This window comes from Calidris pugnax, unplaced genomic scaffold, assembly GCF_001431845.1.
Source record: "Calidris pugnax isolate Ruff unplaced genomic scaffold, ASM143184v1 scaffold102, whole genome shotgun sequence".
Lineage (NCBI taxonomy): Eukaryota > Metazoa > Chordata > Aves > Charadriiformes > Scolopacidae > Calidris > Calidris pugnax.
Genome location: NW_015090846.1, coordinates 1829963 through 1855488, shown reverse-complemented (window position 1 = coordinate 1855488; position 25526 = coordinate 1829963). Strand labels below are relative to the sequence as shown.

Sequence of the window (25526 nt, the reverse complement as noted above, 5' to 3'; positions counted from 1 at the left end):
GCATCAGAACAGATTCTTATTTTTAATGACAAGAATATGAAAATAGTAGCATTCAGAATTTTAAGTGTTTGATTTTCTGTATTTTTCTTTAACAGTGTGTGTGTGTGTGTATATATATATATATCTCAGTGAGATTTCAGTGGGGTAAAACCACAATATGAAAATAGTAGCATTCAGAATTTTAAGTTTGATTTTCTGTATTTAACAGTGTGTGTACATATATATATATGTGAGATTTCACTGGGGTAAAACCACAGTGTTTTTGTTTCAATCCTTAGATTCGTCGATGGGCCATCCTAACAGCAAGGAATTTAGGGAAGGTTGACAGGGATGATTACTATGACCTACAGGAAGTGCTGACTTGCTTGTTCAAAGTCATTGAGTTGGGGCTTTTTGAGAGTCCAGATATTTACAGCTCTTCAATGATTGAAATGGGTAAACTCGTCCTTCTGCCATCTCATTTATACGATACTTCCAACTACAAGAACTATTGGCTAGGTGAGTATTTATGGTCAGGAATTAGTTTGTACATGTAGTCTCTATCATCTTGTCAGAGCTCTGCTATTTCATAAGTGCTGTTTATTTTGGGGCATGTCAAATGGGAAAATTGAACATTGCACAGCTGCAATAGTGAGGTAGTGTTTAATTGGTTTTGTGTTGCTGCTGATGTCTTTGGTCAAGTGTTACGCTGGTATTGGCATCTGGAAAATGTTCCTTGATTTGGTGAAAATTAGAACAAACTTTTGCAAATATATAGACAGGTTACTTCTCTCTTTTTTTTTTTTTTTTTTTTTGGTGTAGGGATTTGTATGTTGCTGACGGTGCTGGAAGAACAAGCGATGGACTCCTTGTTACTGGGCCCAGACAAACAAAATGATTTCATGCAGTCTATACTTCACACCATGGAGAAAGAAGCAGCTGGTAACTAATTTTGGTACTGAGATTAAGGCGGGTCATAGACTGTGTTTCATCTTTATCAAACTTCCTTGTTTAATTGAGTGAATTCTTAATACTATAATGCTGAGGTGATCTTAATTGAGGCTTTCTTATCTTCTGGAAGATGGCCAATATTGTACGATATTTGGGCAATACTGAGAAATAGTGAAAAATGACACTCAAACTCTTAAGGGGAAAAGGAATGGCTGTGCTTTGCATAAGGCTGGCGTAGAGGTTTTGAGATGAAAAATCTATAATTTCTACCATATTGTTTTCACTTTATGTACAGGTTATATGGGGATGTGTGTTTCACTATGGCATGAAGTTTAAATTTTGAGTCCAGAAATAAACACCTTCTGAATTGGTGCAACTTGCTTAAAATTTGACTCTTGTGTTCATCTGTTTGAGGAACCACTTTTGCAACTGGGAATTTAGACTTTAAACCAGTAGCCCTTGAGCCATTCTTGTAGGCAGCATGATGCAGCCCAGGAATGGCACATCAGCTCAAGACTAATACTGCCTCTTAAATGACTAGATTGTTATAAACTTAGTATGTTTATTGAGGATATGGTGTGAAGAAGGAAGAACACACTTGAAGGAAAACCAATTACTTCCAGATTAAATTTGAAGTATAAATTGTCATAGTTGTGTAAGTTGTACCCACTTCTTAGAATAGCACTGCAAATATCAGTGTAGAAAAAAATCAGTTTCATAGAGTTGGGAAATGTTAGTAATAGTTGTCCAGGTTCCTGTTAATTTAAAACTGCATAAGGAGCAGTGTCTGTCTGTACAGATAAATGAGGTTGACTTTTTTTTTTTCCCCATCCTTTTTCGGTGTTAAAAAGTATCATTGAAACTTAGAAGAATACATATCCTTATATTAGTATTCAAGAAAAATTAATGAAAACCAGCTAATTTCAACTTAGTCTAAGAATGTACAGGACTTTTTGCTTTTCAACTCTCCCCAATATTGCTGTTGTTTCAGATGATTCCACTGACCCCTTCTGGCCAGCGCTGCATTGTTTCATGGTTATTTTGGATCAGCTCGGATCTAAAGTATGGGGTCAGCTTATTGATCCTGTCCAAGCCTTTCAAACCATTATCAACAGCAGGAGCTACAAAAATGAAATAAAAAATATACGCAGTAGCTTTAAGAGGTCAGTTTTATTAAGAGACTAGAACAGTTTTCTGATTTTAATACCAGGTAGCGTAGCAGTTTGGTCTTGATTTTCTTGTTAGTGTTGCCTTAATTTGTATTGGGGGAGGGAGATGACAAAAAAAAATCAGATGTTGCCAACTTCAAACAAGGAAAAGATGAAGTAGGTCCCTTAAAATCGTGAGGTTCTTTCAAAAATAATATGCTCATTTAATTTTGACTACTGTCATGTCTGTTATACTTTTCAGGAGTTTTTTCCTAAATCAGGAAGGCTGCTAACTGGTTAGTGCTTCTTTAGTGCTATAACCAGCTTGTGCTTAAGTTAATGAAGATTGCCATGTCTGAGACTGAGTAATATTATGGAAATTCCAGAATTTTCAGTGGATGACATATCCTAGGTTCCGTTGTAGGTCCAGATAATGACTGATTTGAGTTTACTTTTAGCTCATGTTAAGTCTTAAATATTTCTCAAGATTAGATTTACTTAATGGTACTGTATGGTGTTAAAAGCTTTATTCCTTTCAGGGAAGGTAATAGTAGCCTTTAATAGCTTGGGTAAAAGTGAAAACATGTAGCAGGCATCAGATACTCTTTTGAAAGGTTTTGTTGTCTTCTAAGATAAAAAAGGGAGCGTTTGAGTGACAATGTTGTCAGTATTGAAGAGGAAGTTCATTAGGTGGAGTGCTGTTCAGTGCAGAAGGGGTTGGTTAGTACACTGCTAGGAAGTCTAGAAATGGCTTCTATGGGAACACAGTTTTGTACATAAACTTGGGGCATGCTGTCCCTTTTAAGGATTTTATAAGAATCCAGGCCCCAAGACTTTAGGAACACTTGCTATTTCTGAAAACTGAAGCTGTGTCTAATTTAGAAAAGTTGGTGAAAAATAGTACCTGGATAACTATACCAGTCATTTACTGTTTTCCTGTGGTATACTTTTAATCAGCTTTGAGTTGACAATGTCTTAAATGTTCAGTGTTTTTATACACACAGTGTCTATAATGTTATAGATGGCTACAGATACATATGTATGGGAAGTTACAAGTAGCCAAGGAAGGCATATCGAATGAGATTTTCTTAAGTTAAGCTATTGGAGTGTTGTGTTCAAGTAGTTGCATACCAATTTTATCAGTATTTAGCCATGATTGAGCTGCATTAATGCATAGAAAATTCAAAGAAAATGGAATTCTTCTAGATGTTTGTTCTAGGTAGTCAAATCCATGGCTTAGTAGAAAGCTTTTTTCCTGAGACTGTTGCTTCCCCACCTCTTATGACCAGGATAGAACAAACTCTACAATTTTGAGAGTGGTGATATGATATCTTTTCATAGTTCTGTTTTGTCAATGATGTGTTCTAATAGTCACATGGTCAGTATCTGACAAGTGAAATGTCTTTTTTTGTGTCTTGGCCAGCTTGTTTTCATATAGTTTAAGGTAGTTGTGTGGAGTTTACAATGATTTGTGTTTCTTTTTAGGACAAAATCTGAACCGGAGTCAGACTTCGATGATGACATGGTCTCTTGCAGTCAGATTGTGTATAATTATAACACAGAAAAACCTCAAAAGGTATTAAAAAAATATATTTCCCTGTTCTTTGAACTCTGAGCACTGAATGACACTGTGGCACTATTGTGTGCTTTAAATTGCAGATAGTCTGGTCACTTGTTTACCTGGTACTTTCAGTCTGTAAGAGGAAAGAATAATATCTTTGTGAGTTAAATAGAGGTAGTATTAAAGCCCAGGAATTCATACCAAGATTGGAACAAGCGTTGGTATCTCCATGAAAACTCTAAATTAAATTTAAAAGAAAATTTGCTGATTGAGTTCTTCTGGTTTACATTTTATTTCTCAGTATTCTAAACTAATATATTGCATATGGAGTAATGAGATATGCGTTGATGTACTTTCAAATGTTAGACCGTGCTTCAAAATGTCACCACTTCTTTTCTTGTTATAAAGCAGAAAAAACATTTCTGTGTTCTCTTCATGTTGGTGTTGTATTTATTAAATGTCTTTTAAAGGCTTTAGATGTCTATTTGATTATCTGAGGTTGAATTATGTCTGCATAACAAAATCTTTGGAGAGTTTCACAATAATTTTTAAAGGAAGTACTACTTTACACTTATTTCATAGGTTACATTTTAGGAAATTAGTTCCTTGTACATGTGTTAATTTGATCTTTATTCGTTTTTTTTAAATTTAGATTTTTGACTTATATTGTAATATAAGAGATGCTATCATTTAATCAACATACATTTGAGATAAAGTAACCTTTATGGCTAGAGGAAGAAAAAAAGCACATTGAATTGTGCAGATGTGCATGATGAGGATGATGTGTGCTGAATTTATTTTTCAGGATACTGGTTGGAAGTCTGCCATTTGTCCGGAATACTGCCCCAACATGTATGAAGATATGCAAACGCTGGCTAATGTGCTTCAGTCTGATCTTGGCAAAGATACACGTGTCCATCACAGCACCTTTCTGTGGTTCATCCCTTTCGTTCAGTCGCTTATGGATCTCAAGGACTTGGGTGTAGCATATATAGTAGAGGTCATTCACTACCTCTGCTCGGAAATCAAAGATATTCTCAATGAAAGAATCCAGCAGTGTGACAAAATCTCTGAATTTTTTCTCCTGATCTTGGTGTCCGTTATTGAACTACACAGAAATAAAAAGTGCCTGCATTTGCTATGGATTAGCTCCCAAGAATGGGTGGAAGCAGTGGTGAGATGTGCTAAGCTTCCAGCTATAGCTTTTACACGGTGCACTGAAAAAGCATCTGGACACTGTGGGAGAGGTTCATCAGCAGTATCTTTACAAGCTTCAAACTCTGTGCAGCATGCCTGTGTGCAGCTGATTCGCAGCCTTCTTAGAGAAGGCTACCAAATTGGGCAGCATTCTCTTTGCAAGCAATACCTGGACAAACTCAATCTCCTTCTGCGAGGAAATCTGTCTTTAGGTTGGCAGCTGAATGTCCAAGAAACCCAGGAATTACAAATGTGTATAAAGCAAGTTATAAGAAGTATGAAGGGCAGAGCATTGAATGCCCCTGTGTCTGTAGGAAACAATGCCAACTCTACAACTTTGCCTACCGTTTCTGTAAAGCAAGAGAATATTGCACATGGTGATGTGTGCAATAAGATGAATGAACGTGGTAGAGATGACCTTAGTGGTGTCATAGCGAAGGAAGGTGGAGATGAAGATTGTCGAGAGAACCTGTTCCCTAGAAGAAAGAGTGCCTGGGAAGAGGAATGTAGAGATGCATTTAAAAGTTCGGGATCTTGGACCTCCACAGAAGGCCTCTGCATGAATATTAAAAAGGAACTTACTGACTTCACAACTCAGGAATACGACTACCCACAGAACTCTTCGGTCACAAAAGTACATGGGAAAGCTCAGGAAAGCAAAGACAATGATCTTGTGGCAGGGAAATTTGATACGGATAATCAGCACTTTAATCCAAATGCCCAGCGTTCAGATTTCGGAAGAGGCGGGGAGTTGGAAAACAAATGTGAAGCAGGGTCCATAAAGCAGGAACCAATGCATCTGGCTGCTCAAAGTCATACTGGTTCTTCAGAACACGTTTACAGCTCAGATGGAAAGGAAAGCAATATGTCTCGCAGTTTGTCTTCAAAGTTTAAAGTCGATGCAGATAGGCTCACAAGTTTGAAAAGCAAGATACAGAAAATTGGATGGCTCTCAAAACAGTCGCGGTCAGCGAAGCCATGTGACTTGAAAAGCTGCACTTTAGCAGCAAGTGCTTCAAAAGCAGAGATGGAGCAACCAAAGTTTTGCACTGACTATCCATGTATGAGCAAAGATTGTCATCAACACCAGAGAGTGAATACTGTGTGTGGAAATGAGATCTCTGTTGATACTCCGTCTTCAAGGAGTTGTGACAAAAATCTTGACGGTGCTTTTCAGTCCAAACTGGTCCCCACTAAACCAGTATCAAAAAAAACACCAATGGATTGCGCTAGCTCGTCTAAAAATGAACCTGGTATGCAGCAAAATAAAAGTGTCGGTATTTTGCGTTCAGGGATTAGTGACACCTTACCGAAAAAAGCATCCACTGAAGAAAAATCAAGTTCATTGGTAAAGTCAGTGGTTAAGACAGACACTGACATGCAAACTTCAGACCAGGAACAGCTTAGTTTAAATGACTCGGTTAAATATAACTGTGAAGGTCCAATTTCTAAGACATTCTGCACGGACAAAACTTCAGCAAATGGTCACGTACCATCTAGCTCTGAAAAGCAGAGGGATATATCCCACACTGCTACTGAGATCAGGCCACTGTCAGTGAAGTGTGAATCAAGCGACAGATTGTTCAAATTTTCAAAATATTTCAAGAGAGAAAACAATTCGGTGAGGAAGGAAGAGGAGGATTTGGTGAAGGTTGTTTCTGAAGATAATACTTTAACAGACTCACAGGTTGACAGAGAACTCAGTAAATTATCTTTAGCTGCATATGCCAAAAGCGTCAATTTTCCCTTTGAGTCAAGCCAGGAAAGCTCAGTACATCATAATCTATGTGACATTAAAAGGAAAGTGAAAGGTGCCGTAAGATCTTCTGATGATGACCAAAGTACCAAGACTCCCTGTGGTGCAGATTGCCTTGACAATCAAGTCATCATAATTTCAGACTCTTCTGATGAAGAAGCAGGTGTGGCTGACAAGGAGGAAACAAAAAAAATGAACGAAAATGTACATCCTGAAAAGCAGCCTTCAACTTCCAGCAGCATTTCTGATAGTGATGTCAAATTAGAATCGAAGACGCTGCCAAGCTCTCCCTCATCCCTGGAAGACTGTGAGTCTCAGTGCTTTGAATTTGAAACAGAAGGTGATGTCTTTTCGGTTTGGCAAGATACTCAAGCGTATAGTATGGAACCAACTCAAGAGTATAAACAAGATCATGTTTCAACATCAGTTGATAGTAGTAATTCGGATAGTTTACTGAACGATTACATAAATGAGTGGGGTTATGATGTGGATTACGTAAGTGATGATGCCATGGATGAAAAAGCAAACTTGACAGAAAACCAGGCAGAAAATATTTCTCATCAGAAAGAAGCTGATAATACAGAAGTAGTAACTAATTCCACACTGCAAGAATTTAATAGTAAGGGAAATGCAGAAGATCAGTTGGAGAATTCTGCAGACAAAGGTGCTATTGCTAAAGACATCACCCTGGACTCAAAATTGACTGAACCCAGAGCATCTACATCTAACATCTCATTAGCTTCCAAGTTGGCACTTAAGAAAAACAGCATGAGCCCGCGGAAGAATATAGCAAAATCTAAGGTAGCAAGAGCCATTCAAAGAAGTCCTAAAAAACCTCCTGTTCTAAAACCAGCACAAAATAAAAAACTATCTCAAAGTACGTCAAAAAGTCTTCAGCCTGGCAGGTCAATGCCTGCTGTGGTTCCTCCAAGGAAGGTTCGGCAGTGTCCTGCACCAGCATCAACTGTAGAAAAGCTTGGTCTGAAGAAGGCACCCCGCAAAGCGTTTGAATTGTCCCAGCGCTCTTTAGAGAGCGTCGCTCAATTGCGTAGCTACGGTAAAGCTGCAGGGAGGGTTGCGCAGAAACAGAAGATTAAACAAATTGCTCCTCAGAACTTGTCTGTAAAACATAATAAAAAATTCCTAGCTTGCCAAGAACTTCAGTTTTTAATGCAGACAAGGCCCAAAAAAAGCATCAGGGTGAAAAATCTTGCAGGACGTTCTGAGAGTAGAAACAAAAAAGTCAGCAAAGTGGATCCAAGATCTACAGAACAAAAGCCTAAAAGTTTTCAGCTGGGATCCGTTGAAAACCAAAGAGGGAAAAAAAGGAAGGAGACTGGCTCTCTCTCTGCTGATGAGAGAAGATTTGAAATCCCCTCTTTGGTGGGTGAGACATATCTCTCGAAGATGCCTAGTTCTTCGGACTGGAGCAGAAGATCAGAGGATAACAGTGTGATGGCTCCTCCTGTACCTATGGATTCAAGTCTCTCTTCTGCTGCACTTGTTGGAGATGATAAAGATGAACCTTCAGGAAAAGGTTGCGTTGTCCAGCCTGAGTCTGAGGAGACAACTTCAAAAGAAAATGGCTGTAACCCAAGTGAAAACAGTGAAGATGATGATGATCTATTTTTAACTCAGTTAGATCCTGTGGATATGGAATTATGTTCTGAGGATGAAAGTGTTCAAGGTACTACTATAGCTAGTAAAAAACCCGAGGAAATGGATACTGCTGAAAGCCTTCAGCAGAACGAATCCTTGACTGTCCTGAAATGTAAGTACATGGACTGTATAGAAAAAGTGGAAAAACCAGGAGAGTACTGTAGTAAGCATTCAGCCACCAGCTCAGGAGAAGATCACCTGTTTGCCAAACCTTCTCTCCCACCCCCTCCTAAAACAAGGAAGCCTTCTACTACCAAAATTTTCAGCTCAACGAGTTCGTCACGGAATGCAGCCTTCAGCAAGGATCTCCAAAATGTTAAAAAGCTACCACCAGCTTCCAAAAGCAAAGTGAATGCAGCAAAACCAGTGGTGGCCAGGCCACCAAGTTTAAAGGCTATGCCAGTAGGAAATCAAACTTGCAAGCCTCCAAGTTTCAGTAATGTACCTCAACCCTGTATTCCTAAAAATGTTCTCCAGCCACAGAATAGACCAAATGACAATGCTTCAAATATTTCCAGAAGACCTGCCGGAGAACCCTATTATTCTTCCTTTCTTGGCACTCAGCAACGTGATCATAGTATTTTTGTTAATGGAGTTCTAAAGTGGACTTATGAAATGTTTGCAAACTGCAGCCAGTTTGGCCCTCCAAGTAGTCTCCAGCAGTCTGTAGTAGCCTCTGTTCCTGTCCGATTTCAGAGATACGATGACTATTTTAATACGTTCTTCCCCTTGATGATGCTAAATGCCTTTGAAACAGTAAGTAGCTATCTGCCTCTTGGTTTGTTTTCATCAACCCTAGTAAATTTTACCAAGAGATTAAAAACTGGTTTATGTCCTCTGTTTGCCTCCTGAACACGTTCAGATACAGAGGAATGAACTGGGGGAAAGAATCTGGACAGTTACGTTTAGGATGGTTTGGATCAGGGACTGTCAGTGTTATTCACCTCAGTGAAGCTTTTTTTTTTGGGTGTGCACCCACAATAGCATGAAAAAGGAGGGAAAAAGGATGTGGTTCCTCTTCCTTCGTAGCATATAAAGCTAAAATCTGAAGTCTTTCAATGACAGTGTCTGTAAAACGAGGATAAGAACCTAAAAAGCTTAACTTTAATAGTGAAAAAGACCATGTTCTTTCAATTAAAGTCTGTGTTTTCAAGTTCAGTCATTGCATCGCTTCTGCAGAAATAAGGTAGAAAATGAAGTCAGTACTTTAAATACTGGTATTTTAAAGTGAAGATGCAAAGCAGGGGGAACCCACATGTATTTTGAAGAGCTATGTAAGAAAGTACATTAAATGGGTGGTGGCTGGGGAGGAAGCACTTTGATTTGCCCTGTGTGTGTTTATATGTAATGTGTGAAAAAACCCAAACCCCAGACTCTAATGTCTTGTACCTGACAGTCCTTTAGCTTCCTTTTATTTCTGTTTAGTAGGCTTGCCCTTTGAGTCATGATAAGCTATTCTTTTGATAAACTAAACCTTTGAAAGTATTTTTATTTAGCTTTTTCTTTTCAACATGTAGCTGGCACAAGAGTGGATAGAAAAGCAGAGAGGAAGAGAAAAGAGTTACTACTTCTACTTGCAGAACTTCAGTGCTGACTCTAATACAGCAAATTTTACAGGTAAGAGTTTTGTGGTTGGTTTGGTGGTTTTTTTTTATAATACCCAGCAAATTTTACAGGTAAGAGTTTTGTGGTTTGTTTGGTGGGTTTTTTTTAATAAAACCGTCTTTTAATTTTCAGCTTATAATGAGCTAGCACTTACAGGTAGAATTTTTATTTTATTTGCTTTAAATATAGAAAGGACCTTGAATGTGCTGTTTACAGAATGCACACATTTTTCACCTGTTTTGCAGGGAATGTGTGCCTGAAGGGTTCGGTACAAAAAGTTATTTGATTGCTGTTGGGATACTTTCCATCTCACTCATTTGGGATTTTGTTTCTGCTTCTTCTGGTGAACAAAATAGTCTTTGACTTGCTTTATTTTTATATAATGCAATGTTCAGGCTTAAGAATGCAGGAGGAGGTAAAACTCTTTGGTCTCTTGCTATAGTTTCTAATAGCTTTAAAAGTTAACAGATGGGTATTACTGAAGTATATGCAATATGTTAATCACAGTTTAGTATTCTATGCAGTATAGTCAGAAAGTTATTGTAACCATTTTTCTTTTAATGTTCTAATTTTAAAATGTCTTCTGGGTAGCTCATTTTCAAGAAAGTGATTTGGCAAAGCAGCTTCATCCAAAAGAGGATGACTTAGTCTTTTTGGTGGTCCAGAAGAACAAAGACACCTTTGGGGAAGAAAATGAGACAGAGAGCCATGTAGTGAATCACGTTGGGCTTGTGACACGGTTTTCTCGTGCGTCTGGCTGTATAACTAGTAAGTAAAGGAGGCTGAAATAAGTGGGATTCTTCGTGCTACAGTAAAATGCTTCTTCATAGCTGCCTGTTGTTGTAGCGTACTACTTACAGAGGAAATGGGGTGGCTTTTACACTGTAGCATGTCTATTCCATGCTAGAAGCTTTGTAAAAAAGCCAGGAACTGAAGCTGCAGACCTGTTTTCCATGCATTTTTGTAGGGACTTCATTCAATACAGATGCTAATACCTTGTGTAAGAACAGAAACTAATGATGAGTAAGTGCTCTGTGTACATCTGTAGGAGTGCATCGCTGTAACATACGAAGTGCAATGAACTTCAGGGGTCTCACTGACTAAAATTTTCACTATCTTCTAGAACTGAAGTTGTGACTTTACCAGTATTGCCAAGTATCAGGATTAATGCTGTCTGATTAAAACGGCGATTTGAGTTGTTTTACAGAAGGCTGGGTTGGGTTTTGTGGCTTGGAGATTTTTGGGGGATTGAGGGAAAGGGGTTTGGATTTCTTGCAAGAATTAGTTGTTGGGTCCTTAATAGAAGGCAGCACCTGGTTCTGGTGAGTCCTTTGACCTGTTTGAGTTAACAATTTGGATATTCTTTGAATTAACAGCTTGTGCTTTTTGTTTGTTTTTTTTCTCCACCTACTTTTCTTAGGACAAAAGGAGCAGCATACTGTCTGTCATCTTTCTGTGCAAACTCGAGGCAATTTGTCCTTCTTCATAAATAAGCAAGTGAAGTGTGTGGTGGTTGGCTCCCTGGTGACCACACACCGAACATTCAATGGTCTGCTACTCTTGAGCAGGAGTCCCCTGGCTAAACCCATCATAAATCCAAGTTACAATGACTTCTGTCCTAGAGATTTCACTACGGCTTCAGAAGGCACTGTAAGTCCTGCAGCTAGACCTGATAGTTGGAGATGACAAAGTGGGCGTTTGATTCTCATGAGTTTTGCGAAACTGTTTTTGCGTGTTGTTTTTTGAGATGACCAAGTGCAAACAGACAAGCTTTGAAAGCAATGAAACACTGGGCTTTTCAGAGTCGGTTGATGGAGTGAATGGAGAGGAGTCTGAACTTGCTCAGCTGGTTCTGCTGTATTGACATAGATATTAGTAGTGCTTTTAGAGCAGCTTTCAGTTTTTTTTCCTTTCAGGAAACAAGGTGTAGTATGGAAAAGGTAATGCAAAATAAACGTGTGGAGAGTAAACGAAACCTTCATTACAGCTTTTGAGGCAGGTGTGGATCTAGAGCAAACTTAGAGTCAAAAGCTTCCATGCCCTTAAAGTGTTTGAGTCATAGCTAGAGGGGCGGGGGACATTCTGAAATACATAAAATGAGCGTGGAAGGTTTGATCAGCATTAAGTAATTAATTATTTTTTCCTCTGTCTGTCCCTTCAGGCATCGGATGTGAACGAATACAACGAAGGTCAAAAGAGAGCCATTGAGACAGCTTATGCCATGATAAAGCAGCATCCAGGGCTTCCTAAGATCTGCCTCATCCACGGACCGCCTGGAACAGGGAAATCAAAAACTATTGTTGGGCTTCTGTCTCGTGTTTTGAGAGAAGTAGGTGAATGTGATGTGCTTGTCATGTCTTGGTGTTTGGCTTCCCAATGGAAGTGAAGGATAGCTTAAACTAAATCGAAGTATAGTGTTGGTAATTACTGGGGGTGTAATTCATTAAGCTGACTTAATCAAATCTGGAGTGTATAGGGTGTGAAGCTGGAAATAGTACTTTTTGGGCATCTTGTCAAACACTTAAAAGTAAAAAGTATTTACTGGGGGTGTAATTCATTAAGCTGACTTAATTAAATCTGTACTGTATAGGGTGTGAAGCTGGAAATAATACTTTTTGGGCATCTCGTCAAACACTTAAAAGTAAAAAGTACTTACTGCAAAGTAAAATCGAGAAAACAGGCACAATCAGCAGAATAAACACTCGTTACCTAAAAAACCCTTTATATTTTGATGTATTAAAGAATGTTATTTGGTCTGTTCTGTTTAATGTTTTTTATGTTAGCATCCAGTAGATTCATCAAGTACATAATTGTTGAAGGGAATTTATGCAAATAGTATTAATACATTTGACTTGTCAATGTATGGCATGCTGTAAGAGATACTCAGGTGCAGTAGTCTCCATACTCTGCCTGCTGATTAAAATGTGTGTACAGTCTGGCTTTTAAATTGCAGATTACAACAAGCCTGTCTTGGTTTATTGTTAATTAATCTACAGAACACTAGGAATGAGGAAGCAACTCAAAAAACAAATGCCAAGATCAAGCCAAACCGTTTTCTAGTTTGTGCACCATCAAATGCTGCTGTAGATGAACTCATGAAAAAGATCATCATTGCATTTAAGGAAAAATGCCAAAACAAACAGGAGCCTTTGGGTATGGTTTATTTTTAAATTCTGTTTATATCTTAAATAGACAAAACCTGAAGGAGAAACTGGAACAGTTGATTACCCATAATACTTATATGCTACTCTAAGCTTTTTTCCTCTTGTAGAACACGACTGGCACATCCTCATACTGTTACTAATTTTAATGTGCATTTCTAAAAGGTGTGTTATTGCACTTTGTCTTTATATAAACATTGACATCAATACCGATATTAATTTGGTATTGATTTACAGCTGCTTTACTGATGTTACTCAGTAATCTTCTAACTTAAGAATTCTGTAAATTTTTAGATAAAGAAGCCTAAGAGTAGGAAGTGGTTCTGTTAATTCAAAATGACATTCTTAACTGATACCCACTGCTAAAGCATCAGCAACTTTTTTCTTTTAGCATCCAGAATTACTGAATTTTTTTTGTAGCGGCATTTGGATAAGTGCAAATAATTGTTGCAAACCCCTGAAAAGCAAAAAAGGAAAAGGCTTGTTTAATATCCATGATGTTTAATTTTTTTTTCCCTCTCTTTTTTGTAAACAGGAAACTGTGGTGATATCAACTTAGTGCGACTTGGTGCTGAAAAGGCAATCAACAGTGAGGTCCGGAGATTTAGCCTGGATAAGCAAGTTGAACATAGAATGAGTAAGTAACATGTAAATCAGACTTTCCTTCAGTCGTCTTTAAGATACACTTGGGACTGTGTGTCCTTAAAAAAGGAAGATCTGGTAAAAGATTTTTCTGCAATGATGTTTTATTGTTTTTCTCCATTCAGACTTTCCTTCAGTTGTCTTTAAGAACTTGATGCTGTTTTACACTTGGGACTGTGTGTCCTTAAAGAAGGAAGATCTGGTAAAAGATTTTCCTGCAATGATGCTTTATTGGTTTTCTCCAACTTAGTGGGAAAGTGTTAACTTCCATAGGGCCTAGAATCTAAGTAAAACCAAAGAAAATGAGCAAGATGACTTCTTGTTTGGCTGCTTTTTTTCTTTTTTTAATCTTGTGAAAAAATTCTTAAAAAAATGCATGTTAAAGCCATTATTTTTAAGCGATGTGGCTACAAAGCATTTGAGAGGTACAATTGGAATTGAGTCTTGAAAATGCATGTTAAAGCCATTATTTTTAAGCAATGTGGCTACAAAGCATTTGAGAGGTACAGTTGGAATTGAGTCTCATTATCTTCATTTTACAAGATAAGACCCCAATAGAGAAAAGCTAAAATGCAACAAAAAAAAAAGTTTTTCCATTTGTTCTTACTCTGTCGTGCATCTCAAGTTATTAAGTATTATTGCAACATAGCATTTTTTTTTTTTATTCCTCCTGTATGTTTGCCTTTGTTTTATTATAGAACGAAAACCATCTGACTCTGACCAGGATATTCAGAAGAGAAAAGCAGCTCTGGATCAAAAATTGGACATGCTGTCTCGTCAGCGAGCCATGCATAGATGTGAGAAGAGGGAGGTAGTAAGATAACAGTGTTTTTAATCTGGTTTGTGGGGTTTTTTGTATTCATAACTGAATACAAAGAGTAAAGAACTCTTCCTTTTAATGCTGTCTCTGAGCAGTAACTGTCTCTTTACCCGCTTTCCCAACTAAAGGAAATGTTGGAAAAAAAAGTTTTTCCATTTGTTCTTACTCTCGGTCGTGCATCTCAAGTTATTAAGTGTTATTGTAACATAGCAGTTTTCTTTATTCCTCCTGTATGTTTGCCTTTGTTTTATTATAGAACGAAAACCATCTGACTCTGACCAGGATATTCAGAAGAGAAAAGCAGCTCTGGATCAAAAATTGGACATGCTGTCTCGTCAGCGAGCCATGCATAGATGTGAGAAGAGGGAGGTAGTAAGATAACAGTGTTTTTAATCTGGTTTGTGGGGTTTTTTGTATTCATAACTGAATACAAAGAGTAAAGAACTCTTCCTTTTAATGCTGTCTCTGAGCAGTAACTGTCTCTTTACCCGCTTTCCCAACTAAAGGAAATGTTGGTTAGCATTGTGAAAGGGAATGAGGAACTTGACATCAGGATTATTTTTTTTTTTTCATCTATTTGTACTGGTATTTTCAGCGGGTCAGTCATGAATCATGCCACTTCTTGCTGTAGTGTTCAGTAGTCCTCATTTGGTTCTATCACCAGTGTAACCATGTTTATTAAACTTAATGATTTACCTTGTGTACTTCAAAGCTCTGCTTAACTGGAAGTAGTAAGATACCTTGCAATCTGAGATTTTGGTATGTGTGTTGCACTGAAGTTTTTCATTTTTTTTTTCTAAAAAACTTGGCATTTCTGCTCAAATCTTGGATTTCTGATGGTAAACCGCTTTTCCAGTTGCAGAGAAATGTAAAGTGTAGTATTGTTTGGAAAGTCTAAATGTATTGACCATTTTCTAAGAAACTGATCTGCTTTTTCAGACATCTTTGATATGAAAAGACTGAACAAATCTAAATGTTTAGGAAATGAATTAGGGTATGGGAAATGTGTGTTTATTATTCCTGATATTATTCTTCTCCCCTCCCTCCCCCCATCTAGAATCAAATGTTAGATGATGAAATTGGCAGACTTTCAAAGGAGAGACAGCAGCTTGCTTCTCAACTAAAGGAGGTAGGAATTTATCTTTAGGGCAGCTCTTTAATAAACCTCAACTAATCTATTTATATAATTGGTATCCTCTAATTGTGGTGGAGATCTGGTTTTGGTGTTGCTGGGAGTATTTATAAAGTAGTAGGTAAATAGATAAAAGATTGTGAGCAGAGTAAGTTACAGACAGCCTGGTGTGAAATCCAGGTGTACTCTGGCTGCATATTGCAAGAAAACCCTGTGTGGGAATATTCACTCTTACAGTTAATTTTAAACCAAATGTATATTTAGAAAAGAAGATAATAGAAACGTGCATGTCCTTATGTTCTAGGATGTATATTCATCACCACTTTCATGCCCCTTACAATCCTGCTGGGATTGAGATATGCTTTTAAATGTTTCTAAGTAAAGCAACAGCTGGAAGAATTTTTTGTGTGTGTGGAAAGGGAGAGGTTTGAAATTAGAAATAGGCACTGATATTAAAATGAGTAATTCAGGCTGAGTAGCATGAACCATGAGTTGAATTGAAGGTTCATCTTTTTATCTTTTAGGTCAGGCTGGATGGGGCTTTGAGCAACGTGGTCTGGTGGGAGGTGTCCCTGCCCAGGGCAGGGGGTTGGACCTCAATGATCTTTAAGGTCCCTTCCAACTCTAACCATTCTGTGATCCTGTGAAGTATATCCTGACTCTCAGTGGTCATGGAGGCTTGAAGTTAAAATTTGTTGGCAAACTAAACTTTGCTCACAATGACTGTGCCTAGATTGCATAGCTGTAGAGATACAGGAATACCTCCTTCCATTTTGCCTCCTCAATGGTGGTGTAATTAAATGAAAAGTATCACTTCAGTTAAGCAAACTTTTCACTTTGGTTTGTAATGATGGAGATAGTTTCGTTGGGATGATGTATTATCCGTGATCTGTTTGGCTGTTAGAATTGTCCAGGCAGTTACAAATTGCTCTAAGTTGGTTCAAGAGAACTAACAAAGAGGAGACATGGTGTCCTGTTGTACTTGAAGGTTCGGGGGCACTCTCAGAAGGTACAGACGGACATCATCTTGGAGTCTGACATCATCTGCTGCACGCTGAGCACAAGTGGAGGGAGTCTGCTGAAATCTGCTTTTTGTCGGCAAGGACTTGATCCTTTCAGCTGTGTCATTGTGGATGAGGTCAGGAAAGCTATTTAGAACTACAGCATGTTCTGCCTCTAAAGGGCTGCCTTGTTCTCTGCTTAAGCTACTTGTTGTTTGGTTGCTGGTGTGATATGTTGTGAGTTGACTGTCCCATCCCCACCGTTTAACTGCTAACCAGCCTGTCCTGCTATGCTGAGCCATACTTCTAATTTCTTCTTTTTCTGACTTGTTTAGTACTTTAATGGTAGATGGCTTTAACTTAAAAGTCATGGCTAAAGTGTGGCTCTTGCTATAGGGGTTTCCAGATGGTTGGGTTGTGTTCTTCTGCTTATTTAGTAATAAAAGAAAAATCTGTTTGGAGTTTTTTTTATTAGGGAAAAATTTATTTAGTAATAAAAGAAAAATCTGTTTGGAGTCTTTTTATTAGAGAAAAATTATTCTCTTTCTCTTTTTTTTTTTTAGAAGCCTTAAAAAGCATTTCTGAGAGATTCTGGCTCTGTTACAGGAAATTTAGCATACTTCCCTCCACTCCTTTGCTTACAACTTCTGCTTTTTGTCCTGTTTGTGTATGCAAAAGGCAGGGCAGTCCTGTGAGGTTGAAACGCTGATTCCACTGATCCATCGCTGTAATAAACTTGTCCTTGTTGGAGATCCCAAACAGCTTCCTCCTACTGTAAAATCAATAGTAAGTGTTTAAACTTTATTTTCTAATGCTATATAGTGGATATAGTATAAGAAGAGTATAGAAAATACATATAAAAGGAAAAAGGAAAACAGACATTTCGATGTCAGATCATGGTGAGTATCAGATAATAACTTCAGATAATAACTTTTACCCTGCCAAGTTTAGTCTCTGTTATTTGGAGGCCATATCAATACTGCCTTCAAATTTATGCATAAAACTAATACAGATGTCAGTGCAGCCACTGTAGACTTGCCTGGTGTAGCCTGAAACTGATTTCATGCACCATTAAGAATGGCTACGGTAACACAACCTTTGGTGCAACTCAGCACTTGGTTTGTGATGGACGTTGTGTTGCGGGAGGCTGCTGTGTGAGCTTCCATCGGTGTCACGTTCCTCAAGGAATGGAGGATGAACACAACCTGTTTGTGTGGGTTTTTCCTCACCCTATGGATGTGTTCTATGGATGAACATACAGGAGCACTTCCTTGTATCCAACTGTAAAGAGGAATTTTTTTAAACATCTGATAAAGAAAGGAGGAAAACTAGGCTGGCTTCTCTAGAAGGGCAAATTGTCTGGGGTCTATATGCTTGTTTAACAAGACCCCACCTTTTTGTTATTGTTGATGTTTTTACTTCTCTAGAAGGGCAAATTGTCTGGGGTCTGTATGCTTGTTTAACAAGACCCCACCTGGAAGATCTTGCTTTTTTGTTTTGTTGATGTTTTTGAAATTTTACTGTGTTGTGACTCACAAAGGAAAGTTGTCATGTGGAAGACTACACTGACAAATGTTCAGATTTATGCAGGTGATCTCTACTGAAGTAATAAGACTTAACAGAAATAGAAAGCTGTCATGCAAGTAGTTGTCGTTTTGTCAATGATTTAGAAGTTTGAAGGAAAATACTGACTAATTTTAAGTCTAAAAAGCAAAATCCTGTTCCGAATTTGCGACCTAATTCTCCAGAAGTCAGTCTCATGTTTTCCCTTTTGAAGAAAGCTCAGGAATATGGGTATGACCAGTCCCTGATGGCACGTCTGCACAGACACCTGCAGGAGCAAGTGGAGAGGAGTGGTTTACGAAGCCTGCCGGTTGTGCAGCTGACTGTGCAGTATAGGATGCACCCTGACATCTGCCTCTTCCCATCCAATTATGTTTATGACAGGACTCTAAAGACTGACAGGTGAGTAGCTCTGTTCTCCTTTCTCAGCCAGGGGTATTTTAAAGAAGTCTTTTCATATCAGGATATTCCTTTGAGTCTAAAAACTTTTGAGGTTGGGGAGGGTTAAATGCTTAATGGGACAAAACTTGCATTCCAATTGCTAGTGCTGACTGTGATATGTAAATTAATGAGATCACTTAAAATTGGGCATGCTTATTGCTTAGAGGTCATTTTCAGGTCTCAGTATATGCAGGTATCACTGAAAATTAAGGACTCTGGGCAAAAAAAAGAAAGCTGAAAGTTGCTTGTATTTGATAACCATGGTGTAAATAAATGAATTTCTGTATGGTTACCTGGTGATAAAAATGTTATTTACAGAGCAACGGAAGAGAACAGATGTTCTTCAGAGTGGCCATTCCAGCCATACCTTATTTTTGATGTAGGAGATGGTCACGAGGAGCGAGACAATGAGTAAGTCCTGTGTCCTACTCTGCCAAGTTTTAGATTTGCTGAGAATTCATTTCCTGCAGAACAGTTGTTTTCTGTCGTCTGTTTTTCCCAATATGCATTAAGTAGCCAGAACTGCATTTTCAACTTTATCTGATTTAATTTTGAAAAAAAACCTGTTTACTAAAGCACGTGTTAAATGGGTTTGGGTTTTTTTTTTTAAATCTGAAGCTGGGTTTGATGCTGGTCTGACTATCTGTGAGATGCCAGTGAATGCCTGCTGTCTCTGCTAACTCTACTAACAGTTCCTGAGTTCCTGATTTATTTTCTTATCAGTGACTTTCCTTTCACAGCTGCTTGCTGAGGTAATGCCAGAAGGTGGCAGGCTCACTCCTCCCTTTTGCTTATTCTGTAAGGAAAGCAAAGCTCTGTAGTTTTAAGACTTAACATAAGTGCAGCCTGTCACTGCTCACACTTCTTGTTCACTGCTCCTCATGGCCTCCTTGAAAACTTCTATGTGAAGAAGGCTGTGAAAGTTCAAGACAGGCTTTGACTCACAATCCTCCTATAAATCGGGCTGAAGCATTGAATTTGAATGTATTCCTGTAATGTTTCCACTCTGTCTTGTTCAGCTCTTTTAGTAATCCTCAGGAAGTGAAGCTGGTGATGGAATTAATTAGAACAATTAAAGAAAAAAGGAAGAATCTGGGTCTTCGTCACATTGGAATAATTACTCCTTACAGCGCACAAAAAAGGAAAATTCAAGAACAACTGGACAGAGCGTTTAGGAATAACAGGTAAAAAATCCCATGTGTTTCTAAAATGGGACTTGGATTTGCATGTTAGTCCTTTGTTTATCCTCTTAAAACAATAGCAAAAATTCAAGGTTTTTCTGTACAGTCTGTACTTATGGATTCCTTTAAAGGGCACGCACAAGCCTTTTGCTTAAAGCAGGCATGGCCTGTCTGTACCATTTCTTGGTTATTACTTGTATACATCCTCTGTTTGTATTGCTGTTCTGAATAAAGCTGATTTAAAATAAAGTCTCAAATTCCAAGCTACATGGACCTGAACAGCTTTTCAATGGTGATGGCGGCCTCGGAAAAGCAAATTTAGTTTTAGGTTCATATGCTGAATCTTTTCATACACAGAAGCAGAAGTTTACCCTGGGTTATTTTGACAGCGGATCATTAAGCATGGTGTTTAGGCTATTTCCATTAGTGTGTTGCTTAAAACTTTAACTAACATCATTTAACACCTTGCTAATCCTTCCTTCAACAGCCCAGGAGAAGTGGACACAGTGGATGCATTCCAGGGACGAGAGAAAGACTGCATCATAGTGACATGTGTCCGGGCAAACAACACGAAAGGATCAATTGGGTATGTTTCTCTTGAGTGATTTGCAAATCCCATTTCCAGTGACACTCTAGATATAGTCATTATATTTTCAATATGACCAGTAAGAAAGTTACTAGAGAACAAGTCACTACAGCCAGCAAATTAAAGGGTATCTAAATGCATGAATTAATGTTACTGATTTGAGATCTCTGGCAAAATTATCTGGTGTCATGGGCAAGGTGTGATGGGAAAGTTTGCATCACCTTTACCTGTGGTCTTGGAGCTGAGTGAAGTATTTTGGTCTCCAAGGTTGCTAAAGCAGCATTAAATTTACGCTGAAAGTGACTTGCAAAGGGAGGAGAAAATTCTCCAAGAAATGGCAATGGATTTGTTTTCCTTTCCTGAGAAAATAATCTTGTAATCTTTCAGGTTTAAAAGCTGTTAGGAATATTTAGTGGTCTTTCAAGTTCCCTTCCTCCCCCTGCCACAAAACATAGAGAACTCTTAATATTTGTGCTGCTGGATCCACTCCCCGGGTCTGCTCTTTGCCTCTCATCTTTTTTTCCTGCACTGCCCAAATTTTCTGGGATGGCTCTGGAGCTTTTGCAGTCTTTACTGCAGGGGTTGTGAATTTTAGAAGAGCAGGTCTCAGTGCTACCACCACAGTACGAGGCATTGATGTGGGACTTGTTCAAACTAAGTTGTACAAAGACTTGACTTTGTATTGCAAACTTCGTTAGTATAGAATAAGATGTACATTTTGGGAGCTTTTTCATTAGAGAAGAAATAGTTGGTATCAGTTTTAACAAACTTTAAAAAGACAAGTTTTGGTAAACAAGCCCTAACAGAAATCAGGCTTTAAGAATATGCTAAGATTTCTTTGTTTAGGTTTCACTACCTTGATTTGTGATCCCACAAAAACAGACTAGACAGGAAAATTTTCTTCTGCAAGGAATATCCATTTCACTCTTGAAGCATGACAAAGCAAAAGTCCTCCTTCATGTGCATCTACTGCAGGTCACCTTTAAAATAAAATATTCATGTCCAGCGTTCAGTACTTCAGTAGAAAATTTTCCCATTAATCATGCCAAATATTATTAAACTATTTCAGTTCAAGACAAAAAGAAGCTTAAAGTCTTGATAGGTGAAGTGAGGTTGATGTCTTCTGTACTTTGAGGAACACTTAAGGAAGCAGTGGTTGGCATTAAGAGGGGACTTTCTCTAAGAAAGGAAAAGTCAATGGCAAGAGCTGGAAAGAACTGGAATTTCCTGTGAGGAGTCAGAGTGGTGAAAGAAAGAAAACACAATTCATGCAAAGCCCTTCACGTAAGGCAGGGCTGCTGCAGTGGGATCTGGGAATGGGTTATGAAGTGCTGCTGCCTTTGTAACTGCTTCCGTGATCTTCATTTCACTGAAATGGAATATTATATCTTTTTCTCGTAACACATGGTAGTAGTAGTTCAGGAGCTTAATTCTGTCTTGTCACCTAGGTTTCTGGCAAGTCTTCAGCGTTTGAACGTTATAATTACCCGAGCCAGATTCAGCCTCTTCATCCTTGGAAGACTGAAAACGCTCATGGTAGGTACAGTGTTAATCAAATGGTCTTCTGTGATCCACCCTTTTGGGTCAAGTCAGGGTTGGGGAGGTGAAAACCATTGTTGGACTGCTCCAGTCTCTGAAAGGAGACCCTTTTCTAGTGTACTGTTAAATTAGTACAATCCAGGCCTCTGAAGGGTTCTCTTTGAAAGCTTTGGCTGTAACTGTCATACAACATTTTAAAAAATCAGAATGGTTTTCCTTGCTTCCAAGAAGGAAAGTCAGAAATTACTCTCAATATTTTTAGTAACTAAATTGTAACACAGTCCTTTGCAGTTCAAGTGTGGGGGTTGTGAAAAATCTCTCTGCACAAGATAGGATGGTGGCAGAGAGAATTTTCTGCTTGATCCTTACTGTTTTTCCAGCTATTGCAGTTCTCACTGGATACTTGAGCAAGGAAAATGGTTTCTTTTTTTTTTTTTTAATAAAAAAAACAAACCATCCAGACCACCCCAGAACATCCACCTTATCTTCATACTATTGTTTTTGACACCACTTTGCATAGTCATGTGGTTTCTGAGGATACTCTTTTGAAATGGGTATTTCTGAAACAGAACTGGATGTTTGGGGAACTCTAAAGGCCCACTGAATGTGTAGGGAATGCTCTTGAATAGACATAATGTCTTATAGTACTAGATTTTTGTTCTCTTTCCAAGGGTGCAGGGGGTGGTGGCTGCACCACTAGAGGGCATTAAAGCCATGCTCCTGTTTCACTCTGTACCAGAGAACTCTTTTGGCCTGCATAAATATAGAAATTGTCATTTTAAGTAGTAGCTCACTGATGGTTGAAAGTACCTTCCCTGTGTTACAGCAGCCAGAGTGCCTACTGCTGTTTTGCAAGTGAAACATAAGATTCTTCCATTCCAGAAGGAACATAACAGTGGTTTCCATGACAGTTGTGTCAGGTACCTTGATTAAAGAGGTTGTGCATCCTCTGACACCTCTGTCCATTTGTGTTGATTTCTTTCTGGTAACTGTTTTCTTTTTTTTGGGGGGGTGTTTGTCTTTTTTTCTTTTTTTTAAAGGAAAATAAGGACTGGAATGAGTTGATTCAAGATGCTCAGAGAAGAGGTGCCATTATCAGGACATCAGAAAAGAGCTATGGGAAAGATGCTCTTAAGATTTTGAAGCTTAAGGCCACAGTACGGCTCCCGACCAACGCGGAGACAAAGAAACCTCCTTCCTTCCAGGCTTGTTCTTCCAGCAGCAAGAAGGGTGAGCTTGCAAATCCACCTCCTCCTCCACCAAGGGAGGCCAGTAGCCCACGGGATGTCACCTCTGGGGCTGGCCATGCGGTGCCCCAAGGAAGCAGAAGGCCCCAGCAGCCCCAGGTGGCTCAGGTGGTGGTAGACTCCAGGAGAGGCAGTGCCTCTGTGCCTGGGGAGGCTGCGGTGCTTCCCACCGATCGAGAGAAGCCACGGGACCCGAGGCTGGCCAGCATGGCTAGTAGGACTGAAACAAAAGGGAAGGAGCAGGCCTCGAAGGACAGCGGTCAGACAGCCCAGAGCAATCCAGGGGCAACATCACAGCAAGGCCTCAACGCCGCCTCAGCTGCCAGGGATCAGATGTCCAGAACTGAAACTTCTAAGAAGCCACAGCCCGTGATGAGACGATGTGACGTGCCTTCCACGTCGGCTTACGCAGCTCGGCATGGGGGTGACCAGAGAGCTTCTGTATCCAAAAACGGTTCAAAAGACTGCAGTGAAGGAGGTCAGAGCAATAGCAGTAGGTGGAACAAAGACTATCGTGTATTAAATAGGAGAACATCAGAGGAATCGCTGCAGAACAGAGACTCAAACAGTGCCAAGCGAAGGAAGACCTTTCACTGACTTTACTAGTGGCTCGTTACTGAAAATCTATTTCCAGATTTCTGTCTAGCAAGGGCTGTATTTTAAATTATTTAGTACACGTGGAACTCCCTTCTATTGATACCACTGCTATCAGTAGATCCATCTTTTTCCCATCTTGTCCCTAATTGTGAAGGGGACTTTACAACTGACAGCTCTGAGTTTTTGAAAATAAAAGTTGGATAGCTGCATTGCTTGGAAGAGCAGTGAATTTTGTCAGCTAGGAACTTAAGGTTGTAAATGTTTAACAATGTATATTTGTACAGTATACAGTTATTTTAAGATTTAATTTGGCAGATATCTAGCTTCTTGTTTCCTTGTGCAAATGCTAATTTCTTAGTGATGTAATTTTTTTAATGAAGAACCAGAGCAAAGCAAAACACCACCAAAACCAACCAAAAAAACCCCCCTCAAATAACAAACAAACCCCCCAAATCCAAAAATCTAGCCAGACTTCTTTTTCTCTTTGATTAGAAAGCCTAATTTATTTGAGAGCAAAGAGTGAATGTTGGAAATGTGGCAGCAGTGATTCTTCCTCATGCTCCACGACTGCCTCAGGAATGGCTGAAGGCAGATGTACATAGGTTGAATGGAGAGTATTCTACTTATTTTGTATATTTTACTGCCTGTTTTTATAGAAAAAGAAGAGCTTTCGTTTGTACAAATGTGCCTTGAGTTTTGCTTCTGCTGCTTCATCTGTTGGAATCCTTTTCTTGTTGCAGTGCAACACAAACTGCAGGTTAAAGCCTATGAGGTCTGTGGTCCCAGTGAGTCCGTGTGAGGAATAATCAGCAGCACCCTGGAATCTTAAGTTGAAGATCTAGTTAACACTTATTGGTAATGACAACTTGAGTTTCTTTGTATAGAGCTTTTGGAGATCTACAGCGATAAAAACAGCAAGTGGTTCATTCTAGGTGTTACTACTGGATTCTTTCCACTGTCTTAATGAAGGATATATAACCAGTGAAATGGGGTGGGGGAGAAAAAGGAGCTATTTTTAAGAAAGCCTTCCTCTCGTCGTAACATTTCACAATAGAAGTGGAATTATTTCTACTAAGAATGCCTTTGGGTCACTGTGAAGTATCACTTTCTTCTTCTGGAGTATGTCTGTCTCCAGGAGGTGAAGAGCAACATTTCATGGGCAGAGTTTTGCACGGCGGTGCTTCTGCTGGTGAGTGCAGTGTTACCACCAGCTGGGTTGCTGTCTACTTGCATCTGTGTTAAAACACAGCCTGTGATGAAGCAGCCACTCTGCTGCTGGCCCTTGTGAACTGACTTGTGCTCAGCCACTATAATGGCAGTAGTTTTCCTTAAGCAAATGTGCTGCCAGACTTCTCTGGGCGGAATTTAGCCATAATCTTTAGTTTTGTTTCTGTCCCGACACATTGATTGTGATTAGTGTCAGCTTTGTCCTTCTAACCCCCTGCTGAAGGGGTGCATGTCATCCAGCTCAGTGAAACACAGGTGCCTTACCACCCAAAACATAAGGTAGTGGGTCAAACAGTAATTGCTGGGGAAACTTATATCAAACACAGGTGCCTTACCACCCAAAACATAAGGTAGTGGGTCAAACTGTAATTGCTGGGAAAACTTAATGTATCCCAGCCCAGAACAAACGTGCTTTACTGGTACCAAAGGCTTCATAGGTATGTTGGTGTCATGGTGTTGGTGTCATCAAACCAGGACAGTTGGGAGGCTTTTAGTTGCTGTGTGAGGCTGCCTAGCTCATTGTGCTGCATAGT

General features: G+C 39.1%; 1 protein-coding gene across 2 annotated transcripts in view; it reads left to right on the top strand.

The window, feature by feature from the left end:
• SETX (senataxin) overlaps positions 1–24221 on the top strand; it is a 28035-nt gene extending 3814 nt beyond the window's left edge. The window contains exons 6-26 of one of the 2 annotated variants that reach the window (XM_014942959.1): positions 279–498; positions 802–921; positions 1922–2093; positions 3564–3654; positions 4445–9007; positions 9769–9868; positions 10448–10624; positions 11277–11506; positions 12018–12185; positions 12853–13009; positions 13553–13654; positions 14358–14470; positions 15537–15608; positions 16600–16749; positions 17291–17398; positions 18390–18577; positions 18935–19027; positions 19636–19800; positions 20285–20383; positions 21832–21919; positions 22963–24221. In XM_014942959.1, coding sequence (XP_014798445.1) covers positions 279–498; positions 802–921; positions 1922–2093; positions 3564–3654; positions 4445–9007; positions 9769–9868; positions 10448–10624; positions 11277–11506; positions 12018–12185; positions 12853–13009; positions 13553–13654; positions 14358–14470; positions 15537–15608; positions 16600–16749; positions 17291–17398; positions 18390–18577; positions 18935–19027; positions 19636–19800; positions 20285–20383; positions 21832–21919; positions 22963–23766 — 7980 coding nt within the window. In that variant the 3' untranslated portion in view covers positions 23767–24221. Of the gene's footprint in view, positions 1–278; positions 499–801; positions 922–1921; positions 2094–3563; positions 3655–4444; positions 9008–9768; positions 9869–10447; positions 10625–11276; positions 11507–12017; positions 12186–12852; positions 13010–13552; positions 13655–14357; positions 14471–15536; positions 15609–16599; positions 16750–17290; positions 17399–18389; positions 18578–18934; positions 19028–19635; positions 19801–20284; positions 20384–21831; positions 21920–22962 lie in introns of those variants that run through there. The other variant, XM_014942960.1, reaches the window with a different exon arrangement.
• The last annotated feature ends 1305 nt before the right edge of the window (positions 24222–25526 follow it).